Source organism: Chanodichthys erythropterus, chromosome 3, assembly GCF_024489055.1.
Source record: "Chanodichthys erythropterus isolate Z2021 chromosome 3, ASM2448905v1, whole genome shotgun sequence".
Lineage (NCBI taxonomy): Eukaryota > Metazoa > Chordata > Actinopteri > Cypriniformes > Xenocyprididae > Chanodichthys > Chanodichthys erythropterus.
Genome location: NC_090223.1, coordinates 42115704 through 42141654, shown reverse-complemented (window position 1 = coordinate 42141654; position 25951 = coordinate 42115704). Strand labels below are relative to the sequence as shown.

The 25951-nt window shown below is 41.2% G+C and overlaps 1 protein-coding gene across 2 annotated transcripts in view; it reads right to left on the bottom strand.

The window, feature by feature from the left end:
- Positions 1-22615: 22615 nt before the first annotated feature.
- Positions 22616-25951, bottom strand: part of zgc:100868 — a 32159-nt gene continuing 28823 nt past the window's right edge. For both annotated transcript variants that reach the window (XM_067382357.1, XM_067382355.1), the window contains 4 exons: positions 25003-25174; positions 24665-24918; positions 24222-24313; positions 22616-23435 (listed from right to left, as the gene is read on the bottom strand). In XM_067382357.1, the coding sequence (XP_067238458.1) occupies positions 23064-23435; positions 24222-24313; positions 24665-24918; positions 25003-25174 (890 nt within the window). In that variant the 3' untranslated portion in view covers positions 22616-23063. The remainder of the gene's footprint in view (positions 23436-24221; positions 24314-24664; positions 24919-25002; positions 25175-25951) is intronic.

The following is a 25951-nucleotide window of genomic DNA, read 5'->3' as shown; positions in this document are numbered from 1 at the left end:
ATATTTTGAAAAATGTATCAGTGTATTTTTCATACAATGGAAGTTGAGGGGCACCAGACTTAGTTCTACTGGTTCCCAATATCTTCTTCACAGAAGAAAAGAAAACATGTTTTGAACGGGTTAGTAAATGATGACAACATTTTTGGATGGACTATACCTTTAATCTATTATAATCAATTAGTACTTGGAGACTAGGCATTGCCAAATATGTGTGGAAAGATTTTGATATTGCTTTGTTAAAGCTTTAAAAAAATAAAAATTTGTGACAGATACAAGTAAATGTGCCATTTTGTTACTTTAATTACAATTTTACATAATATCCAGTATAATATGAGAAAACAGGAAAAATGTGTAGTTTGGTGTTGATAAAACAAGTCTGAGCATAGCTGTGGAGGCTGGGAAACACTGGCTATAAAATAAATTAAGAATTACACAAATACTCACACCAGGCCAGCTTATAGTCTACATTTTATTAGGGCACAGATGTTTATTTCGGGCATTGTTGTTAACACTCTGCTGTCACTGAATGGCAAAAAGGTGTAGTACAGGCTACTAACTAAGATATTCAAATTAAATCGAAAACCTCACAAATGAAATAAAAAATAAATAAATAAATAAATAAAAGATAAAGACATAAAATAGTAATAAACTTTACAAGCCTAGACGAGCATGGGTTATTCGCTGATTGTTTGCTGTGTCTGTAATCAATTAGCCAAAACAGCTCAGACGATTTATCATATTACACAATATATTCATTGTTTTGAAAATGTCAACTGTTGCAGTTAATGCTTAACATTGAATCTTCATTGCCGTTTCGAAATAATCCATTAAACAAGTTTGATTTGAGCACTAATATTTTCAGTTCCATTCTCAAGGCCACGCGCACAACGGGAAATATCATGAATATTCACGTATACTCCACCCACTGGAACAGTTTTTCACAGGAATCGAATATTAAGCTGCATTCACGTCACCTCGTATTTACCGGAATCTTGAAATGACAACACGTGACGTTATATTCGGAGCTGTTCACGTCCTTTTGGTCCTTGGACTGGGAATTAAAGGTGCGTTCACGCGGCCTCGTAATTCCTGTATTTACGAGATTCTAGCTTGTAAAAAACGTTCACGTCCTCGTAGAGCTCGTAATTACAGCTTGTAAGCTGGGAGTTTTCTGAAAGCTCCCACATGTACCACGTGGCCGCTGTACCACCTGACCACTGTAGATTCATTTAGGCATTGATAGTGGTGCCATGGAAACACATAATTACCAGTCCGAGGACGTGAACAGCTCCGAATATAACGTCACATGTTGTCATTTCAAGAATCCGGTAAATACGAGGTGATGTGAACGCAGCATACCCAGCCAACACAGCATGGTGGGGCCCAGATGGGTGTCACTTGGGCAGCCTAACTGGGGCCCAGACATTTTTGTCCACGGTTTCCATGGAGGCCCCACATGGGTTAGCCCAGATGAACACTGCTCAGTGTGCACACTATATAGGCTGTTAAATGTAACACAGAAACATGCTGGAGTTAATGAGATAATTAGGTGATAACAAGCAGAATCACTGAAGGACAGAGGAACAACAAGAAATACGACTTCAGCCACAGCCTTCGATGAAATCAACTGAAGATAAAAGACATTAAATCTCTGAAGATCTGATCAAACAACTCCACAAACAGCATTACCAGCTTCACTTATTACTCAACAAACATCGGTTCCTGGATTCCACCGTGTCTCCGGTCGGCCTTTTCGGCGACGCGGTGGAGAGCTGTGCCCAACAGTTCTCCGCTGCACAGAAGCAGGCTGAGGCTATCAGACATGTCATGCCACGGCGGTCCGCTGCTGCCTCCACCCAGCCGCCCGTGGCTCAGCCTCAGCCCGCTCGTCGCCGAGGGCGCCCGCCTGCGTCTTCCTCCGCCCCTGCTAAGTCGGCAAAGCAGCAGCCTACACCAGCCAAACAGCAGGGTGCCGGTCGCGGACGTGGTGCCCAGCCCGTCTCTGCCAACCCAGGTGGCAAGCGGTCGGGGAAAACTCGGCCCTGAGACGGGCGACCTGGAGCGGAAGGTTCCTGCCCTTTGGGAGAGTATTCCATCTGCTCTCCCACCCCCGGAGGAGGGCCGGGGGGATTTTGTGGCGGCTGTCCATCTACCGCCGCTGGCTCTCCGGAGTCCAGCGGTACCCACTTTGCCACAAAAAGAGCAGTTTCCTCAAACTCCAGGTCACAACTAGGTGTGTCTGCCAGTGTGCCAGGCCCCGCCTCGCCGCTGGCAGCTCCCTCCCCATTCGCCAGCAGGCGGCAGTGTGATGGCGCAGACCGCGTCCTGTGCGCCGTCTCCCATACACACTGCTGCCTCGCAGAGTCCGACCCCACTCCGGGCCGCTCCCAAGCCATCCGAGTTGGGTCCCTCTCTGCCTTGCTGCCCCACCCCCGGTGCGTCTGTGGTGCCTTTGGTCCCGCTGGCTCAGTGTCTGGAAGCGTGGATAGCGCTCCCCAGCCTGTCCAGTTGGCTCATTCGTACTATCAGACTCGGCTATGCGATTCAGTTCGCCCGGCGTCCCCCGGACTTCAGGGCTGTCCACTTCACTCCAGTGTCGTTGGACAGTGCACCTGTTCTCCGGGTGGAGATTGCTGTCCTCCTGGCGAAGGATACAATCAAGCCGGTCCCTCCAGCCGATATGAAGTCGGGGTTCTACAGCCCCTACTTCATTGCACCGAAAAAGGGCGGTGGGCTACGGCCAATCCTGGACCGTCCCCAGGATTGGTTTGCAGCAATAGACCTGAAGGAAGCGTGCTTTCATGTCTCGATTCTGCCTCGACGCAGACCCTTCCTCCGGTCTGCGTTCAAGGGTCGGGCATGTCAGTACAAAGTCCTACCCGACATGGTTGTAGCTCCCAGCCGGTTGGGTCTTCAGGTCAACTGGGACAAGAGCAAACTCGCCCCCGGGCAGAGGATCTCTTGTCTCGGTCTCGAGCTAGACTCGGTCGCACGGACTGCGCGTCTCACCGAGGCGCGCGTCCAGTCGGTGTTGAACTGCCTGAGCTCGCTCAAGTGCAGGACAGCGGCTCCACTGAAAGATTTTCAGAGGCTCCTGGGGCATATGGCATCTGCAGCTGCGGTAACGCCGCTCGGATTGCTTCATATGAGACCGCTTCAACACTGGCTCCGCGGCCGGGTCCCGACACCGACACCGAGCTGCCGTCGCACCCTTGTCCGGTGGTTGGACCCTTCGTTCCTGTGGGCCGGAGTACCCCTCGAACGAGTGTCCAGGCACGCTGTGGTCTCCAAAGATGCCTCTGCCACGGGATGGGGGGCCACGTACAACGGGCATGCAGTGACAGGTCTTTGGACGGGGCCTCAGCTGCATTGGCATGTCAATTGCCTCGAGTTGCTAGCGGTTCGTCTTGCGCTGGCCCGCTTCAAGAAGCTGTTGTCAGGCAAGCACGTTCTAGTCCGCTCACACAGCACTGCGGCCGTTGCGTACATCAACCGTCAAGGTGGTCTACGCTTCCGTCGCATGTCGCAACTCGCCCGCCATCTCTTGTTGTGGAGTCAGAAGGATCTGAGGTCCCTTCGGGCCACTCGTGTCTCAGGTGTGCTCAACCGTGCAGCCGACGAGCTGTCACGGCAGCATCCACTTGCGGGCGAGTGGCGGCTCCACCCCCAGGCGGTCCAGCTGATTTGGCAGCATTTCGGCGAGGCCCAGGTAGTCCTGTTTGCCTCCCCGGAAACTGCCCTCTGCCAGTGGTTTTATTCCCTGACCGGCGGCACGCTCGGCACAGATGCCCTGGCACACAGCTGGCCCCCGGGTCTGCGCAAATATGCGTTTCCCCCAGTGAGCCTTCTCGCACAACTCATGTGCAAGGTCAGGGAGGACGGGGAGCAGGTTCTGTTAGTGGCTCCGTACTGGTCCACTCGGACCTGGTTCTCAGACCTCATTCTCCTCGCGACAGCACCTCCCTGGCCGATTCCTCTGAGGAAGGACCCCCTGACTCAGAGATGGGGCACCCTGTGGCACCCGCGTCCCGATCTATGGAACCTCCACGTGTGGTCCCTGGACGGGATGCGGAGGTTCTGAGTGATCTCCCGCAAGCGGTCGTAGACACCATCACTTCCGCTAGAGCTCCTTCCACTAGGAGTCTCTATGCATTGAAGTGGAACCTGTTCGTCGAATGGTGCGCCTCTCGCCGAAAGGACCCCCGATCATGTTCGGTCGGATCCGTGCTTTCCTTTCTGCAAGAAGGGTTGGAGCGAAGGCTGTCTCCCTCCACCCTGAAGGTGTATGTCGCTGCTATTGCTGCACATCACCACACAGTTGAGGGTAAATCCCTGGGGAAACACGATCTGATCGTCAGATTCCTGAGGGGGGCGAGGAGACTAAATCCTCCTCGCCCTTCCTCCGTACCCTCTTGGGATCTGACCCTGGTTCTCACAGCTCTCCGGGGTCATCCCTTTGAGCCTTTGCGATCAGTTGACCTAAAATTAATGTCTCTCAAGACGGTTCTTCTGGTTGCATTGGCTTCCCTGAAGAGGGTAGGGGATCTGCATGCATTTTCGGTCGACGAAACGTGCCTAGAATTCGGGCCCGGTGATTCTCACGTCATCCTGAGACCCCGGCCTGGATACGTGCCCAAGGTTCCTACCACTCCCTTCAGAGATCAGGTAGTGAACCTGCAAGCGCTGCCCTCGGAGGAGGCAGACCCAGCCCTAGCTTTGCTCTGTCCCGTCCGCGCGTTTACGTGGATAGAACGCGAAGCTTCAGGACCTCAGATCAGCTCTTCATCTGTTACGGAGGCCAGCAGAAGGGAAAGGCTGTCTCCAAGCAGAGGATGGCCCACTGGATAGTGGATGCCATCGCCTTGGCGTACGAATCCCAGGGCGTGCCTTGCCCGCTCGGGTTGAGAGCCCACTCCACCAGAGGGGTGGCCTCTTCCTGGGCGCTGGCTCATGGCGCCTCGCTGACAGATATCTGTAGAGCTGCGGGCTGGGCGACACCAAACACGTTCGCTAGGTTTTATAGCCTACGTGTAGAGCCGGTATCCTCACGTGTACTCGCATCCACTAGTCGGTAGACGTGTTGTACCCACTCTAAGTGTCGGCTTGCAATGCCATTCCCGCCACTGGCCGGATACGTGCATACTTTCACTCCAGTCGTGTTTCCCGCTTGGTGAACCCTGTCGAGTTCCTCCGCCTCCCCCTTCGGCTCGGACATTGCGGAGTGTCTGATGCCAGGCCTACATCCGTCGCTGACGCTGTCTGTTGGCTGGGGCCCATATGTCGTGACCCCTCTACGTGAGCGGTTCCATATGTGTAATTTTCCACGGTTTAAAACTCCCTACGGGCCGAGTCCGTGTCTTTCCCTTAGCTGCCTTAGGGAAGCGCCCCTTACTCGGGGGTGTCGGAAAGGCCTATTTCGCACTCCGCGGACAGCCGTTCGTGGACACTCTGCACCGCCCCCTAGCGTCCGCAATCCGTACAGGAACGTCCTATCTGTCCACTTTGGGCCTACTTTGCACTCCGTGTACGGCCGTTCGTGGACACTCGACGTCGCCCCCTAGCGTTGGCGCCCCGTACATGAACGTCCTATCTGTCCCCTTTCGGCCTACGCCAGGGGTAAGGGGCAAAACGTACACTTGGCCGCTCACTTAAGAAGGAAACGGGCGTCCATTTGTTGCAGCGCTCCCTCCGACTGCCTAGAAGTACAGTGGCAATCTAAATGAATGGGGTTTTTCCCACCAACGACCTAAATTCCCTTCGCAGAGCCAGCTCTGCTGTCACCTGTCAGATGAGTCTCCCCCTACCAGGTGGAGCCATCCCAGGGACTCCATATGCGTACTGCCCCCCGGGCCAGTCCATATGTGCATTCCCACGTAAACTCCTCCCCCATTGGGTAGGTAGTGGTCTCCGCAGCGTCCCTTACGGGTTCGCTTCCCCAGTGTGTCTAGTTTACTTAGTGGGTACTGGTTAGACAGCAGTAGACTCTCTCGGTGTAAGCTCGCCCCCTTCACCGCCAGCCGGTGCTATGGGCGGCTGAGCTTGCGCTGAGCACTGGAAGGGGTTTTGTAACTGTGGCGCTTTAGTTGGGATCCCAATTCGTCGGTCACTACTGACGTACGTCGAACGTGACCGACTGAAAGGGAACGTCTCGGTTACGTATGTAACCCTCGTTCCCTGAAGGAGGGAACGGAGACGTACGTCCCGTCGCCACAGTTTCTGTACCCTCGCTGTAGCGCGGACACCAGTTGTCTCCTCAGCGAAAAACAGAGTGCGATTGCATCTGCTTCCTATTTATATACACCTGTCGGGGGCGGTGCGCATTATGCAAATATCACACGCCAATTCCATTGGCTTGTTTTAGTTTACACGAAGATGATAGGGCTCTCTAAGCGATATCCCAATTCGTCGGTCACTACTGACGTACGTCTCCGTTCCCTCCTTCAGGGAACGAGGGTTACATACGTAACCGAGACGTTTTTAAGACACAGTAAAAGGTTTAAAAAAAACACAAGCAGGTTATAACTGGGGTGTTTTATGTCATAGATCAAAACGTGAAAATATTTAGCGGCTTTGTTAACCACAGACCTTATTTCAGGCGATTTAGCAAAAACCCGTTCAAAAAAGCCCCTTGACTTTACGGCGTTGGAACCGGAACGCCCTAAAATGCTAACTTGCTTCTGGGTTTTGCCTACAAAAATGCATCATCCCTGAGGCAATCTATTGCTGTCACCTGATTCACCTTGGCCTGACCATAGGGCCCGACGCATCAATCTTTCCCCGCCCAGCCGCACACACAGTGACAAATAGCCGAATTCACATGACTAAATTAGCATTATATCCAGATAGCCTACATATCTGTCACAATAATTTAAATGTATGCTTTAATTTATGCAGTTTAAATAAACTTTAAATCTCATATATTTCAACGGGGCATCTTGCTTTATTAATATTTATTAAATATTTTTTAAATAACCAAACTTTAATCTGGGTAGATCCCTTGAGTGCAAGTGACAGTATAGGGAGCGAGGATATATCGGCTACGTTAAAAAACCTAGGTAGCTGTCTTGCTGCCTCGCTGTCTTATAAGAGAATGACTTGTACGGCAACGTTTGTGGATGAAGGTACCTCACGAAATTGATCTCGGACAGACTTCTGAGGCAGCGTAACGGTTTAATGATCTACAGCAATATAGCTTTGGTGAGAACTTAACAAATATTTAATTACTACAGTAGTAATTTTTCTATAGAAATGATATCAAAATTGAAATATGTTGGTCAAAATCATACATTTATACACAAACTGAGCAGCAAACGCAACTTCTTTCTAGCTCAACTGTCACAGAATGGAAAGCACAGGATTGTGGGATATCAAAGGCAGCTAAGGATCTTCAAAAATCGATCTGAGGAATGTATCTCATGAGACAGGAAGTGAAGCTAACATTGGATTCGGACGTGCCTTGATGCCTTACTACCTTGAAATGTGTCCTCAGAAGGCAGCATTTTCCAGTTTTCGGATGCAACCATGATTTCACTTGATTCAATTCCTCTGTCCTCGCTTCTTTTCCTTGTGTCCTTCCCTCGCATCCTGAAGGGGTGGAGCTAAGACACGAGGAAAGGAAGTGTGGATGCACAAATAAGAATTGAGAAGCACCCAACGTGTGCCATTTGTTAATTTTAAGCTTCAGAAGGGTGCTCGTGAGCGCCCCCTTTGCGGCCGATATGCGCCCTCGATGCGCACTTTTGCTGAGCCTGCACTGAGCCCACACTTCCACACAAGGCCATTAGCGAGGGGTGCATGCGATGGTCACTTCGAAGAAGTAATGTTATTAATTATGGTCATGTGACCCAGCGAATACTTGTGATTCATTATTTTAAAGCTAGATGGCTTTTTAAATAAATTTATAGGTTAGAAATTTGTTGAGTAATGCACTGTCCAAAGATGAGACGGCAAGTTTTAAAGTTGAGAACAGAGAAATACACTCATTTTAAAATATGGCACACTTCTATGCACATTCAGTCTTGTGGACTTACAATGGTTGCCGCGTATGCATGTCCGTCAAGTCTACGAGACCGTAGGGTGTCCCATTCATCATTTTAGGTTTCAGAAGGGTGCTCGCGAGCTCCCCCATTGCGGCAGGTTTGCCGCAAAGTACCATTTGGGATTTAGCCATAATGGCACGCATGGCTCTGCCCTTCGAAGGGAGTAGGGCATAGGTATGCTCCCTTCCAGTTGTACGGAGCCTTTAAAGTAACTGCCTGAAAGTTTCTAGTATGCCTAATTAAACCTTGATTAGCTGGTTCAGGTACCGAGTTTGGACACTCCTGCCCTAAAGGGATGTGGTGGTGGAAAAAAAATTGGGATGGGAGAGAATTTAAAAAAAAAATCTTTTGCGTTCCCTTGCAAAACCTGTTGTGAGCTCAGACAAACACATCCTGTTTAATGTCCCACTGGCTGGCAGTGTTTCAGTCAGCTCCGTACGTTAATAATGCACACAAATAATGCGCGGCTCATAGAGTTTGAACTTGCTGGACTCATATTTAAAGAAATGCAGTCAGTGCTTAACTCAAGGAGTTCAGTAAAGTTGTCAATATATTCACAGAATCGAACTTCCCGGATCAATAACTCGTGAGCTAAATGTTGTTTAAACACAAATGCAACTTTTTCCAATTATAGTAATGCAGACAAAAGGCTACAACAACCCAATTTTCCTTGAATGAGCTTTATAATATAAATTGGTCTCTATGAGCAGGCGGTGGAGGGACAAGTCTGAAGGGACCGTCTGAAAAGTGCAAAACCCAAAACTAATTTTTGCTTACTTTATATTATGAAAAATACTCAATAACTTCACTGTAACACACTGTACTGTCACCAAATTCAGTTCACAAGTTACTGCTCTCCTGCTGGTTGTACTGCAACATTTAGTTTGATAAAAATGCATAACTTTTATGATTATTTATTATGAAACAAAATCAATAACTTCACTGTTATTAGAAAAAAATATTAAATATAAATTGTAATGCCATCAAATTCAGTATGCAATTATCATGCAAAAGCTGTTTGTAACTAGTACAAACATCATTTGTGTAAAGAAGGCCTTTATGCGCTATTACTGGCCAGACCAAGTGTTGTAGTTTAACCAGCAGGAGAGCAGTGATGTGTAACCAAATTGGTTACACTACAGTGTGTAACTTTGAAGTTAATGACTATTTTTGTAGTAATGCTTTTTGGATTTTGCACTTTCAGTCGGTCCCTTTGGACTTGCCTGCACATAATGTGCATTCACGCCATATCGTAATTACTGTCCTTGTAGTTTGTAAGCTGGGAGTTTTCTGAAAGCTCCCACATGTACCATGTGGCCGCTGTACCACAGCCCTCAGGCAAGATGGCAACTTGGTGGCGTCCCCGGACTTCCGTTAACCTGAGGGGCCAGCACGGCCATGGCGCTCCGACCGGCCAGTGCCTCCATGGCCTCCCGAGTGGCCTGAGCCTCCGTGGACTCCCGACTGGTCAGCTCCTCCATGGCGCCCCGGTCAGCCAGCACCGTCCTGGAGATGACCTGCCCTGCATCACCCAGATCTCCCGTCACGTCTCCAGGATGCACTCCCTCCCTCCCGTTGTTCTATCCACGGCACGAGGTCGCACCTACCGGGAGGGGGGAGTACATGAAACAAGTCTTTACAAGTTAATCATTTATTGTTTCATTCAAACCAATATTTAAAAAAAGAAAACAAAAAAAACAATTAATTCAAATGATTTATTAAATATTTTTAAAGTAGACTGTAAACATTTTGTCAAAAGCTCCAGTAAATTACATGTTATTTTGTTTACTTGTCTATTCAGCATTGTGATCCCTATCTTAAAAAAAAAACCTGATTCTCAACTTCTTCAGAAATGTGCAGCTCTAGTGTGAGTATGTGATCAGTGGTGGAACTGGTTGCGATACTTTCATTTTTGCGTGACCTAACCCTTTAACTATTCCTAACTCAACCTGACTTAGCTTATAACTCATGAAGTATGGCTTTGACAATGACAATCTCTTATCCTTTTGATAGTAAAGCCACTATAGATGTGTCCTGCAAAGTTTAGCTCAGACCCCAATTAAACACACCTGAACCAGCTAATCAAGGTCTCACTAGGTATACAAGAAACTTTCAAGGAGGTGTGCTGGAGCTGTTTGGAGCTAAACTCTGCAGGACAGCAGCCCTCCAGGAACGAGTTTGGAGAGCCCTGGTCTACAATATCAAACAGGTGGTTCTGGTTGTTATCATGGACCCATTTACCCCTGCTGGTAGATGTTGTAACTACACCATCTGGTTCATTACATCTTATTCCATTCAAGTGTGTGTGTGTGTGTGCGCGCACGTGCAATTTAGTGACATATTAGGACACAAATTTGTATAACGACATGGGTATGACATAGGTATTACTAGGAGAGGGTGACTTATGATGACATTACCCCAAAAGGCTTATAAATATGAGTTTTTTTTTTTGAGAAAGTAAAAATGTGCTCAGTTTCCTGTGATGGGTAGGTTTAGCGGTAGGGGTAGTGTAGGGCGATAGCATGGGCGTAGGTTTGGTTCCCCCCCCCACCCCCCACCCCCTATATATACTAACCTTATACTAACAAAAAATACTCTGCCACAAGGAAACAAATCTAAATAAATAAATATAATAACCTTTTTATAATAACCTTTTCAGATCCACCGTTTATGTTGACTGCAAGATTCTAAGTTAAGGTACAGGCTAATTGACATTCAGTTACTTGCTAACGTAGCATTTCTATCATCCTGAGAAAAACATACTATCAACCACAGTAGAATCTGCATTTGAAAGCCTGGTCACTACTGCTAGTTTATTTGTGTGGCTAGCTAGTTATTTTGCCTACTTACACTCTGACTCTGCTTTATGAAAAAGCTTCCCATTGTCCCCTTTCTTCTTCTTGGGTGGCATCTACAAAGTACAAAAAGGGGCAAAAAAAACGGAATATTAAAATGTTTTTAGTCTGGCCTTTGTATGTGGCAGAGAGACAGCCCTTGGGTCGGCGTCGTCAACATGCGCGCGCGCACACACACACACACACACACACACACACACGCACACACACCACCCGCTCGCTGCTAGTGCAAGCACAAAAGTAGTCCCGGCCCGCGCGTGTAGCCTGTCAGATACCCTGCCGCCAATCAAATTACGGCGTTTCTTGTATTGTCGTCGTCCTGGCCGTTAGAATCGATCCAAATAGCAGTGCAAAGATCAGTGCAAAAGAGCTTGCTAAATATTGGTGGGGACAAATTTGTCATCTCAAAATATTGATAGGGACTAGTACCTAGCGTCCCCCCATGGGCGATAGAAAATACGGTTTGTACAGTATAAAAACCATTACGCCTATGGAAAGTCCCCACAATTCACAAAAACAAACCTGTGTGTGTGCATGTGTGTGTATAACAAAAGTGTAATAACTGTCATGGTTGCCTGGTGTATTATATACCTCCATGTTTGTAACATCTGAACTTTGCAGCTTCTTCCCTCCAGAGCCAGAGGTCGCCATTGAACTGTTTTTTAATCAACTGAACACACTTTCCAGTTCGCTTTACACAGTAAATAACACTAAACTTATATTCCTGCTATTGCTGTTTAATTACAGCTCCAAATCACATCATGGAAAAATCATCATATATGTAGATGACAACAATCATTGCTGGTTTCATGAAGCTAATATAATGAAGCACAATATCAGAAATTGGCTAGATAAGTGACCTAGCTGCTACACTAACAATGACCTACAGCTTGATTCATTCAAAGGTTTGAGGTCATTGCGGATATAAACTACTTATAATATCTCAAGCCCCTCATTACCACAAATGACCAACAAATTGATTCATTGACCGTCTTTGGTGCCCATATCTGTAGCTCTCTAAAATGGCACATCAACAGACCATCTCATCAGGAATGCACTTCAGATATTGTTCTTCCTCCAAGGAACTTCCTTCTTGGCATTGTAAAATTCTGTTCATCTTAAGACACCTTAAATATATAGAAATATATTGTTACAAAAGATTGATTTCATACCTTATTTTAGCTGCTCTGCTCAAATGTCCAAAAATGCTCTTTTTAAGAACACAATCAGTCTGTCTGCTGCTTGACCTATACTGTAACCCATTTAAATAATGTCCATGTTTACATTTAACATCATCAACACTGGTTTTGGTGTTTTCTGATGTAAGCCATTATGTATAGCCTACAAGTAATCTGTTTTGTGTTGTATTTTGCACCATGCAGGCTACACAAGGCCTGGATTCTGTTGTATTGTTTTATATTTATGCAACGTTACATGATATTGCACGCAATCTTTAAAATATTTTGGCTGTAGCCATGTGACCACAGACTGAGTTTTACAGGTGACACAGCTGTAATGATATTCAGACCAACAGCAGGATTGTTGCTGTGATATAAGAGTTCAATAAACAACAATAAAAATAATCTTATATTTTAGACACAATATTGGTAGATACTTTTTGTATAATTGCTGTAACTGCTGCTAATTAATGTACGGTCAGATGATCATTATAGCAAAATAAATCCAGGTATATGTTCAGCTATATTTAGCTTTTGTTATGGTATATTCTGGTATAAACAGTCCAATTTAGGCATTGTTAATGTGATAATTTTTTTTTTTTTTTGTCTCAAAATATTTGATGATTAAAAAAAATCAGAAATGTTTTCCTAAACCTCTCACCATATCATTTGAAGCCACCGTGTCTAGCGACCCAGGTTATTTTGCTGTCGAGCTTCCTGTTGCTGCCGGACAGACCGGTTTGATATACTGTTGTGCCTAAGCTGTGCTTTATTTGTTATATTCTCTCTCAATGCAGGACAAGTGCTAACACCTGACTTCAATAATCAGTGTCCTGTTGTGGTTGGATAATGGGAGGGGAGAGAGAGTATTTAAACTTCAGATATCAACGGAGCAGTGTTGGTGGTAGCTAAATTGTGTGAAGCAGCTGAGGTCTCATCTTCAACCCCAGACTTGATGTTGTTTTAATGCAAATAGTTTGGTGTGGTGATGCAAAGTCTGCTTCATTTCCGTGAACTGGTTCTTTTTGGACAGTTCGGCTCAATGAACCGGTTCAAATAGCCGATTCATAGTTTCCTGCATCATCATACAGTTATGTCAGTGTCATGTTATATCAAGGAAACATTCAAATGAAGTATTCTGTGCCAACGCATATTGAAACATTCAAATAAAATTATTTGCATGAGTGCATTTTGCTGATTATTGCCTTTCATTCACTTAAGTCAATGGTGTTTATGTTCAGTTTAATTCACTTATCCTTCATGTCGGATTCGACTGATCAGTAAGTAACCTACGTCTTAGATAAGTTTCCTAAAAGTTGCACACCTACAAGCACGCATTACAGACACTTATCTACAAACGTGGATATGGTTTTTTGAGTAAACCAGCCTTATCAACTCCTTGTTTATTGTCCTTATAAACTCCTTGATTTAAAATATAATCACGCATGTACAATAAGGCATAGTAAAATTACTTTTTTTTACGTCTATTTACTAAGACCAGTTAAGACCAGTTTTTGTGAACTGGTGTAGTGACAAAAAAATTTTTCTCAGGTCTTGTGACATTTGTCTTCCATGTGGTGCCATTGCTGACAGCATGAACTGGGAAGGGGTTTTAACACCCTTTTATAGTCAACTGTCTGCTGGACACCTGTGTAATGAATAAATAGACTCACCTGTGGTTGAATTCTTGTTAAATTAGACATTTGTACTCTAAAATTTAGCTTTGCTCCAAAATCTTTCAGTGTGGTGTACTCATTTTTGCATCACCCTAATTTTAGTAAAACTGAAAATGTTGTTCTCTAAGTTATTAAATTAACCTTACTTTCATGTTATAAGTTAAACAGATGTTACACTGTAAAAAATGACCGTAATTTTAACAGTAAAAGACTGTAAAAATGTTGCGGTGAAAAACTGTCAATTGGTTTACAGAAAGTTTCCGTACTATATACAGTGAATAACTGTAATAGATCTAACGGTACATTTAATGTAATTTTACGGTAAATTACCGTTAAATTCACAGTTTTTGGAAGTGAAAAATAACAATTCATTGTAAAATCTACAGTGAAAAAACTTAAATTGACATTCCCACAATTCCCTGCGTGACACTTCACATTTGATATATTTTTGTAGAAATAACTCTGTTTATTCTTAGTTTTTCTCATTTTTTCCTAATCAGTTTTGTACATTAGGGTTTTATGTTACATCTAATGTTGTTAAATTAATGTTTATTGCATTTTTAAAATTTCATGCATGTTTCCATGATGGTATTTAGTGTGTGTGTGAATGACACTGTGTGCACCTTCTATATGTAAGTATTGTCCTCCTCAGCTTGTGGAAAATCTGCTTGTGATGAACTTTGATTCATCATGTGACTCTCATCACCACTGTGTTTGGTGACTGTCAGTGTATTATAAAGGTACAAAACAGATATTAGTACTTCATTAGGTTGGTAAATTAACATTATATCAGTTAATGAAATACGTTATTTTACCGTAAATTTAACAGATTTTTTTAAACGTTGCTACTGTATTTTTTTACAGTAAAGTTTTTTTTACTGTAAATTTTACTGGGATTTTTTATAGTGTATATAAAACTTAGTCTTTTCAACATATATAGTACTAAAAGTGGTTCTTTCGTAATCATAGGGGAAAGTGCTTTATAGCACCAAATCTTGGTGCTTCAGTGGCTCTTCAGTGGTTCTTCACCGGTTCTTTGGGATGACTGAGGTGTTATATAGCACCACTGCCATACAAAGAACCTGTTAAGCCCCTTTAAAGGTTCTTGACAAGCCAAAGAACCACTATTGGTGCTGTTTAGCACCATTTTTGTTGAAGAAATAAAATGTGATATGGCACCTCTTATGGGTTCTCAGCTTTAAAGATATGGTGCTACATAACACCAAAAGTGGTTCCCTTATGATTACGAGCCAAGAACCACTTTTAGTGCTATATAGCACCTTTTTTTTTGAGTGTATATTCTCAATCACCTTCAATGTAATCACGTGTTAAATTAAGTATTAAATATCCAGATATTTAAGTTATAAATAAAACAAATGAATGGTGTTCAATAATTCACTTAATAGGCTTATTATTAGGCTATTAATTAATAAACAGTTAATCAAGTGTAAGAAATTATGTTCAAATGGTATTATTATGTACTACATTTTTCCTGTAGGCATTATATAGTAAGCTATGCATATTTTAAATTAATATCAATCATATAGGATAATCTTTAACTGACAGTTTGGGGAGATCCGATTTTGAGGGAGGACCTGATTTGTCATGACATCAGCTCAAAAGAACGATTCATTCAAGAATCAAACATCACTAGTAGGGAGGTGGCACTTTAACAGTGATAGTTGGTTGGCTATTACAGACGTTTTGAACAAAGAACAAAGGGACATAGAGTATGACACATTCAGCATGTATATTTTCATGTTAACCTTTAAGTATGAAAAAGGTTTGAACTCTTACACACACTTTGACAAAAATGCAACCCAATACCAATGTTACATAAATGCAGGGTTGGGCAAAAATACATCAAAATGTATTTTAAATTAAAATACCAAATACCTTTGTTGTAAGTGTATCAAAATAAACTACAAAATACAGCAGCCACACCATGTATCAAAATAAACTGTATTTTTGTATTTTAAAAAATATTTAAAAATACTTTGAAATGCATGAAATTTCTTCGCAAACCTTCCACCAACTAGCCTATTTGATCTATCCCTTCACCATTACACTGACTCAGTTGAGTACATAAACAATGTTTGATAGCAACAGCTTTTTTCTGCCTGAGTCATGCAATAAATCTGACATATGCAAAAAGTTAAAGGTTGCATATAGTTACTGTTCACAATATGAACAGTAGGATTTTTGGATTAAAATATCCAAAAACAACTAGAACAATGCTTTATGTTTTGTTGACTTGTATACTTGCATTATCCCAAATGTTTGCAAGAATGTTTAAATCCAGAGAAATAAGCAATTTTAACCAGGACACGGGCTGTGTCTGTGTGTCGCCTATCAATGACATCATACCAGCGTTACCCTCGATTTTATTTAGTAGAAACCATGGAAACACCAAAGACGCTTTATATTCCTCATCTGTCTAATATAACATATTATATGTAATATATTATATGTTTTATTAGACAGATGACGAACTGCTTGGATTCATTCATTGACAGAAAACTAATCATTTTATATAGCTTATTGTTTAAATCTCGTTTTCTTGATTTACCGCGAGTACCATATTTTACCATAACTAATACTGATCCAGATTACTGCAGTGTGCAACAAGTGTCTCATAGCAGCCGCCAAGCAAACGCAGAGTAGCATCATAACTTTCAACACAAATGTATCTAATATGATAAACAGCGCTGCGTTACCCCACATACGCTAGACCGGCGACTGTGGCATAATAAAAGTTCCACTGCTCTCAAGACGTGTGTCACGTTCGTCTCTCATTAGCAATTGCTCCAGCAGTCTCATTCAGCTCCAACATCGCCCCTGCTCTGCTTCATACTACAGTAACGTTAATAATCTCATCCATGAACATGATTTCAGATTAAGTCCTGTCCCGATTCTTTTCCACTGTCTGTAGACGTGAAGACAACACATCCCATGATACCACAAAAACAAGAATAAGCGACCTCTAGCAGTGAACATATTTACATATTGTGGCTTTAACAGATCAAATATTCACATATCCCTGTGATCTCTAAATAGTGTGTGTAGTGTACGTATATAGAGGTGCATCTCAATAAATTAGAATGTCATGGAAAAGTTCATTTATTTCAGTAATTCAACTCAAATTCTGGAACTTGTGTATTAAATAAATTCAATGCAGACAGACTGAAGTACTTTAAGTCTTTGGTTCTTTTAATTGTGATGATATTGGCTCACATTTAACAAAAACCCACCAATTCACCATCTCAGATTAGAATACTTCATAAGATCAATAAAAAGACATTTTTAGTGAATTGTTGGCCTTCTGGAAAGTATGTTCATTTACTGTATATGTACTCAATACTTGGTTGGGCCTCCTTTTGCACAGGCGATCAGCCTGTGGCACTGCTCAGGTGGAAGCCCAGGTTGATAGCGGCCTTCAGGTCATCTGCATTGTAGGGTCTGGTGTCTCTCATCTTCCTCTTGACAATACCTCGTAGATTCTCTATGGGGTTCAGGTCAGGTGAGATAGCTGGCCAATCAAGCACAGTAACACCATGGTCATTGAACCAGCTTTTTGTACCTTTGAAAGTGTGTGCAGGTGCCAAATACTGCTGGAAAATGAAATCAGCATCTCCATAAAGCAGAAGGAAGCATGAAGTGCTCTAAAATTTCCTGGTAGATGGCTGCGTTGACTGTGGACTTGGCATGAAGTCTGGTGGGTTGGATATGTTGACACTCGTCATTCAGTGTTGGAGAATACAAATAGTTCAGTTAATCCAACCACTAACAGAACCTGTCTGCACCTATAGTACACGTCAGAGACCACATTTACATAAATACACATTGAGGAGAATGTCACAGGCCATAAAGTAAACAGTTAGGCAACCACCCACACTTCTATTTTTTATGCATGTATATTCACATTACTGATTCAGAAGCATTTGCTAAAACCCCACCCTGCCGAAACATGTCAGCGAACTCGAATCTCCATGTAGTACTGTGTGGTCCTGGAGCTTGTAACCGTTGACATTCGGATGGGGCTGGGAGGACCTCTTGTCCCCCCGAATTTGAAGATCCAGTTCCACACCCCCCTACTGAGATATATTCTTATTTAAATTAAAAAATACTCTGATTAGATCACCACAGGTAAAACCACACATGGTACCTCACTACATGGTAAAAAGTATTAAAAAAAATATATAAAAAAATTAGCTGGTTAAGATGGATTTCTTTGTCCCATGCTGGTTAGTCTCATGTAGCCAGACCTTCAGACTGACGGCAGAAGGTCTGGACTCCATCGCAGCTTACATTGGACAAAGACTGCCCAAGAGGATGCTTGACTGACATGTAACACAATCAGTTACAGTTTGTTTTGTTCCACGTCATGTTTAGGGTGTGAAAATATAAAGTCAATGTCCTACAATAAATACTAAATAAATTAGTAATTCAAGAACGTTGTGCAAGTTTACTGCAATAATGGAGCTGCGAACTTCACATACTTTTGAAAATCCAGCATTTAATTAATCCTGGTAAGCACTCATTGTCACAGTTGTAAACACGACAGCGTTGTTTTTCCACAAGGGGGTTTGGCATCACAGCATTTGTTTCCAGGTAGAATGCGACACACACGTCTCCCAGACATCCTGTAAAATTCAACCAACTGTCTTCGAAAATCCTGAAATTTTCCAGTTAAGTGTGCCATATGCATCAGACTTTCAGCCAACGGTCCGTGGACGTGACGTCTAAGGCTGAGACCACGTGCTGGTGGACACTTGTTGTAAGTACATACTTTTTCATTTGATGCCCATTCAAACACAGCCATGTACAGTATATTGCCAATATCTGATTAATTTGTACTAGTAATAGCCTACTAATGCTCCATACTTTCTGGAGGGACATCAAAAGCATAAAACGTAGACCAATGTATGTTATATTTAAATTTTGACATGAAATAAAACAAGGTTGTGAAGTACAGAATTACAGTGTTCAATGGACTGTTCTTTTGTTTAGCAACATACCGACTGTTTAGCTGACAAAACATCTTTCCAGAAGACTTTCAGCACTCAAAAACTCCATAAAAGGGTTGAGAAAAAATGTCAGAAAATTACCCCAGATAGCAACTTTATGCTGGCACTTGGGTGGACCGCTCCTGTTTGCCAGATTTATTCGGTTATGAGATCTCAATGACGGTCGGTTTTACTGGTTATGAGATCTCAATGACGGTAGGTTTTGTTCCTTTGTTCCTTTACGAGTTTTCAAAGGCAGTCGGTTTTGTTTCTTTACGAAATTTAAGCGATGGTTGATTTTGGTCCTTTACTCAATGACAATCAGTTTTGTTCACTTCTGAGATCTCAATGGTTGACGGTTTTGTTTTATTTGGTTATAAGAGTGCAATGACGTCTGTTTTATTCTGTTATGAGATTTCAATGATGGTCAGTTTTGTTCCTTTACAAGATTTCAGTGATGGTCGGTTTTCAATGACGGTTGGTTTTCTTCTGTTATGAGATTTCAAAGACAGTCAGTTTTGTTTCGTTACGAGATCTTAATTAAAAATTACAGGTGACTTGGGAATAGAGTGAATGCAACTGCAGACATGAAATGAGTGAAAAGTCCATTAAGATTTCTTGAAAACATGAGACACAAACCAATCAATTAATCTTAACTTGAGTTTTCTGAGTGAACAAGCCATTAATAAACAGAAAGGACACCTTGATTTTACCAAAGTAGATCCACTCTGCAAACATAACGTTGAATCCTCAGTCCATGTGCTTCTGTGCTGGTGGGGGAGGGGGAATTGTCGTCCAATATGCATGCGTAACAGCATGTCTTGAAGATTTTTTTTGTAATTTTACTCAAATTATGTTAGTTATGGGAACTATTTGTTCTAATATTTCAGCAACACTTAAAATTTGTAGTGAAGTCAACATTCTGGTTAAAACCAAGTAAACATACAATTTGAATTCACAGTGTAAATATTTAGATTGGAAAGAAGACAAGACAAAAAAAAATATTATTTTCTTTAATTCTAACTCTATTTGCTTTTATTTTTTGCTGTGGTTTTCGTTCTGTCTTTTAGTAGCTTTTTGTGATGTCCAGAGTTGATCTGATTGTCTGAATATTTTGTTGTCACCATTGTTGAGATTCATACACTGATTGATCTGTGTTTGTCATTGTAGTTTGTTATTTCCTGCTCATGGTTTTTATTTTTAATCTTCTAACTGATTTATGCATTACAGTGTGATCTCATGTTGCAGTAAAACAGGGATTTTAATTCAAATGTATTAATGGCACAACACCATTATTATATTTAAATGACTTCAGTAATGTAGGCTATTTCACAATGACTATAAAACCTTGAAAATCATCATTTGATCTAGTTTAGCTTTTTCCCTACAAAGAATGTGTTTGACAAACACATTGTCAGAGAAGACAGACATATTATGAGAGTTAAGAGCCCAACTAATGGAAACACCAATCACCATTATGGTGACTGGAACATGAAACAAACGTGAGCATTTAACTTCTGTTAATTCTCAATAAGAATGTCTGCAGATGAATGGCAGAAATAAAGTCATTCAGGTTATTAATATGTGAAGCTGTTGTGGAGTTAATCCTCCTCTGCTGAGAGAGATTTAATGTCTTTTTTGATCTTCAGATGATTTCATCTACAGCTGTGGCTGAAGTCAGTTGTAGCTCTTGTGTTTCTGTTTGTCTCTTATTTTCTATTCTGTTCTCTTTTTTTAGCTAATTTTAATGACCATGTAATCATATCAAGTAAGTCTACAATTTCTGGAGATTTTGCTTGTTAACAGGCTTGTTAATGCTGAGATGATTCTATAAATAATATATAAAGATTTTGTGGTTTATTTCTTTTCTCTTGGTTGACGTGGCAGATGTAGGCCGGATTTTGGCCGGCACAAAGTTGCTAGCTAGGACCTTTATACAGTGCATATAATGACTTTAAGTCTATCCCTCACAGCCTCGTTTTCTTCCGTGTCAAGGTTTTGTTACTGTGCGTGTTCTTGTGTTGCCACATCTTTCTCCAGAAATTGTAGACTTCCTTGATATAATTACATGTTCATTAAAAATGAGCTACATTTGCTCATGGCAAACCATGCAATCACATTCCTCTTCAGACATCACATTATTTCTACACAACAAAACAGATTAAAAAAGAACTGTAAGCTCAGTTTTTACACCAGCTCACTTGGGGAATTCAGACGTCGTATTCAGAGGCGTCACTTGACTTCATCGGATGTGATTAGTGGCCCTGAATGTATTACATAACTCTAACATAAAGAGAAAAAGACACTGATTATGAAACATACATATCTGATATATATATATTTACTTATATTATAACAAGATGTTAGACTAACATTTTCATTGTTTCAAGTAGAATAAGACAACTTAGGTCTTAATTAGATCATTCACTTTATAGCACCTAGATGTAATACAGATGGTATGTTCTTGGTATGTTCATCAGATTGCCCAATCTACAAAACAGACTGGCTTCAAAAAACATGGAAATCAAGCATAGCGTTAGTTCTGGCAGGTCACGTTGGTTGATCTCATCAGCTGATTCACATTCCTTTTATACTATATGGTCCGTTCAGTATCATTTGCAGCTTTATCGCGTTGCTCAGGAGCTAATTACCCTCCTCCATCCCCAGCTCCTCCTTTGTCAAGTCAGGACTTGCCCTTCTGATATTCCTGTTGATCAGACTCATTTCTTCAATTATGTTGTTACATTAATTATTGTCATTAAGAAAATTGGTTCTGTTTTGTTTACCTTAAGGGGGGGTTATTGCTGCTCTCCCTGCTCTTATCCATGATAGGCTGCATGGATGGGCAGGGAGTTTTTGCCCAGAACAGAACCATACCGCCAATCCAAACTGTATGCTAACTGCCGGTCATCTTTGATGATAGTGATCCTGACAGAATTATGTTACTTGATAATGGAAAGTACAGATCTTGGAATTAGTGCCTTTTAACATTAACAACTTATATTACACTATCATATAAAAACAATTCACATCTCTTTATGATAAACTGATGATAACAAAGGGTTCAAGCAATGTAATCATTTCACACATCTTACAAAATGTATTGAAATGAGTCTTATGTTGTCTTATTTGTTACACAGTTGTTGTGCTTTCAAAGGGACATGTTCATAGATTAAAAAAAAGAAATATAGTTTTTACATATAGTGTGCTTGAATGTTTCCCTCCCTGTATTTCATTTTAAAAGGTGACCATTAAACTGCTTATCATCTTTAACTGGACATTAGCTATTATGATCATTTATAATAGAATAAAGACAAATGATGAATTTTCAGCTGTTTGTTCTATTTGAGTATCTATATGTGAAAAAGTTTATAATGGAATAGTCTAAAAGTATAATGTTTAGAAATAGTTACAGGAATAAAGTGATGTGTAATGGTTTTCGGAGAAGGTTAAAATACAGGTCTTGTGAGATGCTTCAGGAAGTATCTTTTTGTTGATCTTTGTTGACAGTATCGGTAAACTGCACAGGTTCAATGACTCTGCAGAATCTAAGCCACATTCTTACCACATAGCTCTGGTTTTCCCCCATGATGTTTCAAATAAATGCACGAAACATTTTTTTTTCCACAGATTAATTTATCATTTTTACAACCTAAATATATACATTGTTTACTTTTCATATTTTAACAGTGTTGAAAAGTTACTTCATTCATATGAAATCATATAACTTTAAAAAAAAAAAAAAAAAAAAAAGATATAAAAGGTAGTAAAAAACAGATATGTAAAAAAGATCAGAAAATAGTTTGGAACGCTCTTCCAAAAGTACTGTTTAATTTATTTAACATACAGTAATGTCCCAAGTGTGGCTCAGCTTGAGGTACTTGTTAGTTAAGCTACGGTTTAGTCAGTATTAGAACTGAACCTCAAATCGAGACATTTCCATAAAGTGCCATGCTGAATAACAACTACAGTACATTTTGCATCTTCTACAATACAAGTATATGTAAACCGACAGGTTACATAAATATTAGCTATGCACACTTGTTTTAAGGTACTGCCAGTAAAAATCATACAACATACAGTGTAAGAACAACAGAAAATTGCTTCATGGTGTGAGATAATAGAGATCTTAAGAGTTCACATTTGTCTAGTAAAAATGAATTATCTGCTCCACAAAAGCTTTTAATGCTGTATATGATTATACAATGGGTCATATGAAAAAACCCTGAAAATATGTATTACGTGTATGAATATTTACAGTCACATTCACAGTGAATGAATGAAAAGTGCCCCCTCCTACTCAAAAGACTCAATTGATGCCTTGAAGAAAGATTTGGAAAGCTGGAAGTGAGAGGAACACGACAGACATGGTAAAAGAGAAGGAAGAAGATACTTGTGACCCACTTGAGGTACCTTGGGTTGAGCTGCTGTTGCTTGGTGCACTTGTGGGGTTTGTGGCTTTTGGAGGGAAGGAACCCACAACAGATGTCAGGAATGATGCAAAGCTGGAGGTTTTAGTAAAGACCTGGATATCTGAAGCACGAGCAAAGCGAGATGATGCAGTGCTGTTGCTGGAGCTTGTGTTAGAGCTGCTGTTTGAGTTGCTAGTCTGTATAGTCAAAACAGCAGCATGGATCCATGACAGACCCACCTTACACATCAGCGGACCCCCTTGATCACCCTGAGAAAGAGAGAGGTGGAGAGGGAAATCTTTACTCAATGTTACAAAATTTACAAACATTTTGTAACATTCAGTTCAAAATTTTCACTTCAAAACTTGGCAGACAGATAATACTTCTGAAGAAAAAAATCTAGTATATGAACAATATTAGTTTTCATACAATTAATTAACATAAATAAATGAATAATTCTTTTCAGCAAAGATGCTTTAAATGGATCAAAAGTGACAGACAAGACATCTATAAATTAAAAGAAATTCTATCTCAAATAACTGCTATTCTTTTGAACTTTCTATTCATCAAAGATTGAAGTTTTCAATATAATACTAAAAATAATAAATGTTTCTTGAGCAGCAAATCATATCAGAATGATTTCTGAAAGATCATGTGACACTGAAGACTGGAGTAATGATGCTGAAAATTCAGCTTTGAAATTGCATTTAGATATAAAACATCTATTCTAAATTGTAATAATTTCACATTACTGATTTATTGTAATATGCAAAAGGCATCGTAAACTAACAATGAACAACAATTTTTGTTTTAGCATTTGTTAATGTTAATTTTTAATATACTATGTTCATTGTTGATTCATGTTTGTTCATAATGCACCAATTAATGTTAACACGACTTGAAATGTATTAATATATGTAGAATTTATAGCATTAATCTAACTTGATATTCTCTAAATGTATTTTAGTTCAAGTTACCTAATGCGTTAACTAATAATAATAATAACAAAACCTTAATGTAAACTGTAAATATACTATTCTTCATAATTAACTTGCCTCCTGTAAGTTCAAAGAACTTGTGCAAATACTGTTGCTTGAGTTTCCACAATCCACAATAGAGGTCTGGAATTCCTTAAGAGCTTGATTCACTATAAAAGAAGAAAAAACAAATTCAAACAAAGAAGATATGTGAAAAAAGGATAAACATTCTAATAATCTAATTTTAGCAGTTAGTGTAATGTTTCACAGCATTCACACACACAAACACAAGAACTTTCCATAGTCATAATGATTTTTATACTGTACAAACTGTTTATTCTCTCCCCTACCACTCAATCTACCCATCACAAAAAAACCTTCTGCATTTTTACATTTTCAATAAATCATCACTTAGTATGATTTATAAGCGGTTTTCCTCATGGGGGCCAAAAAAGTCTTTGTGGGGACATTTTATTCCCATAATGTGGGATTTACCAGAACCACACACACACAAAACACACCTCCTCCTGCTCCTGAGCCCCATCCTGCCACCCAGCATTGAGTATTAGCACTGAAGGTCTCTCCCATGTCCACGCATATAGGTTGAATGAAATTTGTGAGGTTTGGTGCAATTGCCAGCTGCAAGACTGCAACGTTGTTGCCTGTAACATTGCTGATTGTGAGATTTGCCACTTTTATAGAGACCTCATTGGGGTTGGAACCATTCTGATTCAGACGGCCCAGGATCACGGTCCAATCGGAGGCTTTGGTGGATCTGGACAAAAAAGGAATTCCACTGAATCAAATCATTCTGATTTCTCTAATCAGTTGCCCTTTTTTCACATTTAAGTGCCATTACCTGGTAAAACAGCTGGCAGAGCTCATGACGAAATGTTCAGCAATCAGCGTTCCTCCACAAACGTGACTGCCGTTCAACTGCAGACTGGCCATCCATGGCCACATGCCTGCAGATACAACGGAGCTGTTTCCTCCTAAACGGGTGTTCAGACTGGCACGTCCACACACTACAGCTACAGTAACAGAGGGAAAGAGAACAAATATTTATCTGATTTGTTTTCGTTAAAATTTTCATAAAATTTGGCTCCTTAAGGAGCAAAAATAAAAAAAGATTGCATTTGTTATGCTTAGACTGCAGTCATGGACTATTAGCATTGAACGTATGTCATGAAAGCTGTGTAGTGCACTTGAAGAACAGGCTTTCAGGCCATTGTTTGAGTAGTCAAGTTTTTCAAGTTCTGTTTCTGCTTTTACCAAAACTCATTAAAGATAAGCAGGCAGATAAGTAGCTTAAGAACAAGACGGGCTCCAGACAAAAAAAAATAAAAAATGACGTGCTATCTGATTGTTAAGTCGTGACATCACAAATACCGTCTCCGGGTCAAAGCCTCTACTCTGCTTCTAGTACTAGATCAACAGCTGTTTATGAGAACAGCTGAGTATTCATTTATAGTGCTCCTTTAAGCTAAGCATTTAAAAATTCACTGTATGTACTACAGTCCCTAGACACCAGCATTTTAATGATTCAGAAAAAGTTAACTGCTCTCTGGCCAACTGATATTTCAGTATGGAGGTAAAGGTTAGGATCATGAATTTTCAGTAGTAATTAAGCACAACCGTGGGTGGATGTTAGCTTTTGGCATCCAATAGAGCATTTGAACCCAGAAACTGTGACTCGTGATGTTACAGAAAAAATGCCTCATGATTAAGAGAGGAATTCGGTTAAAGGCTTTGAATGAATGACTTAGTCTGATTCAAGTCACAAGCATGATGCTTTTTGGTGAATACTT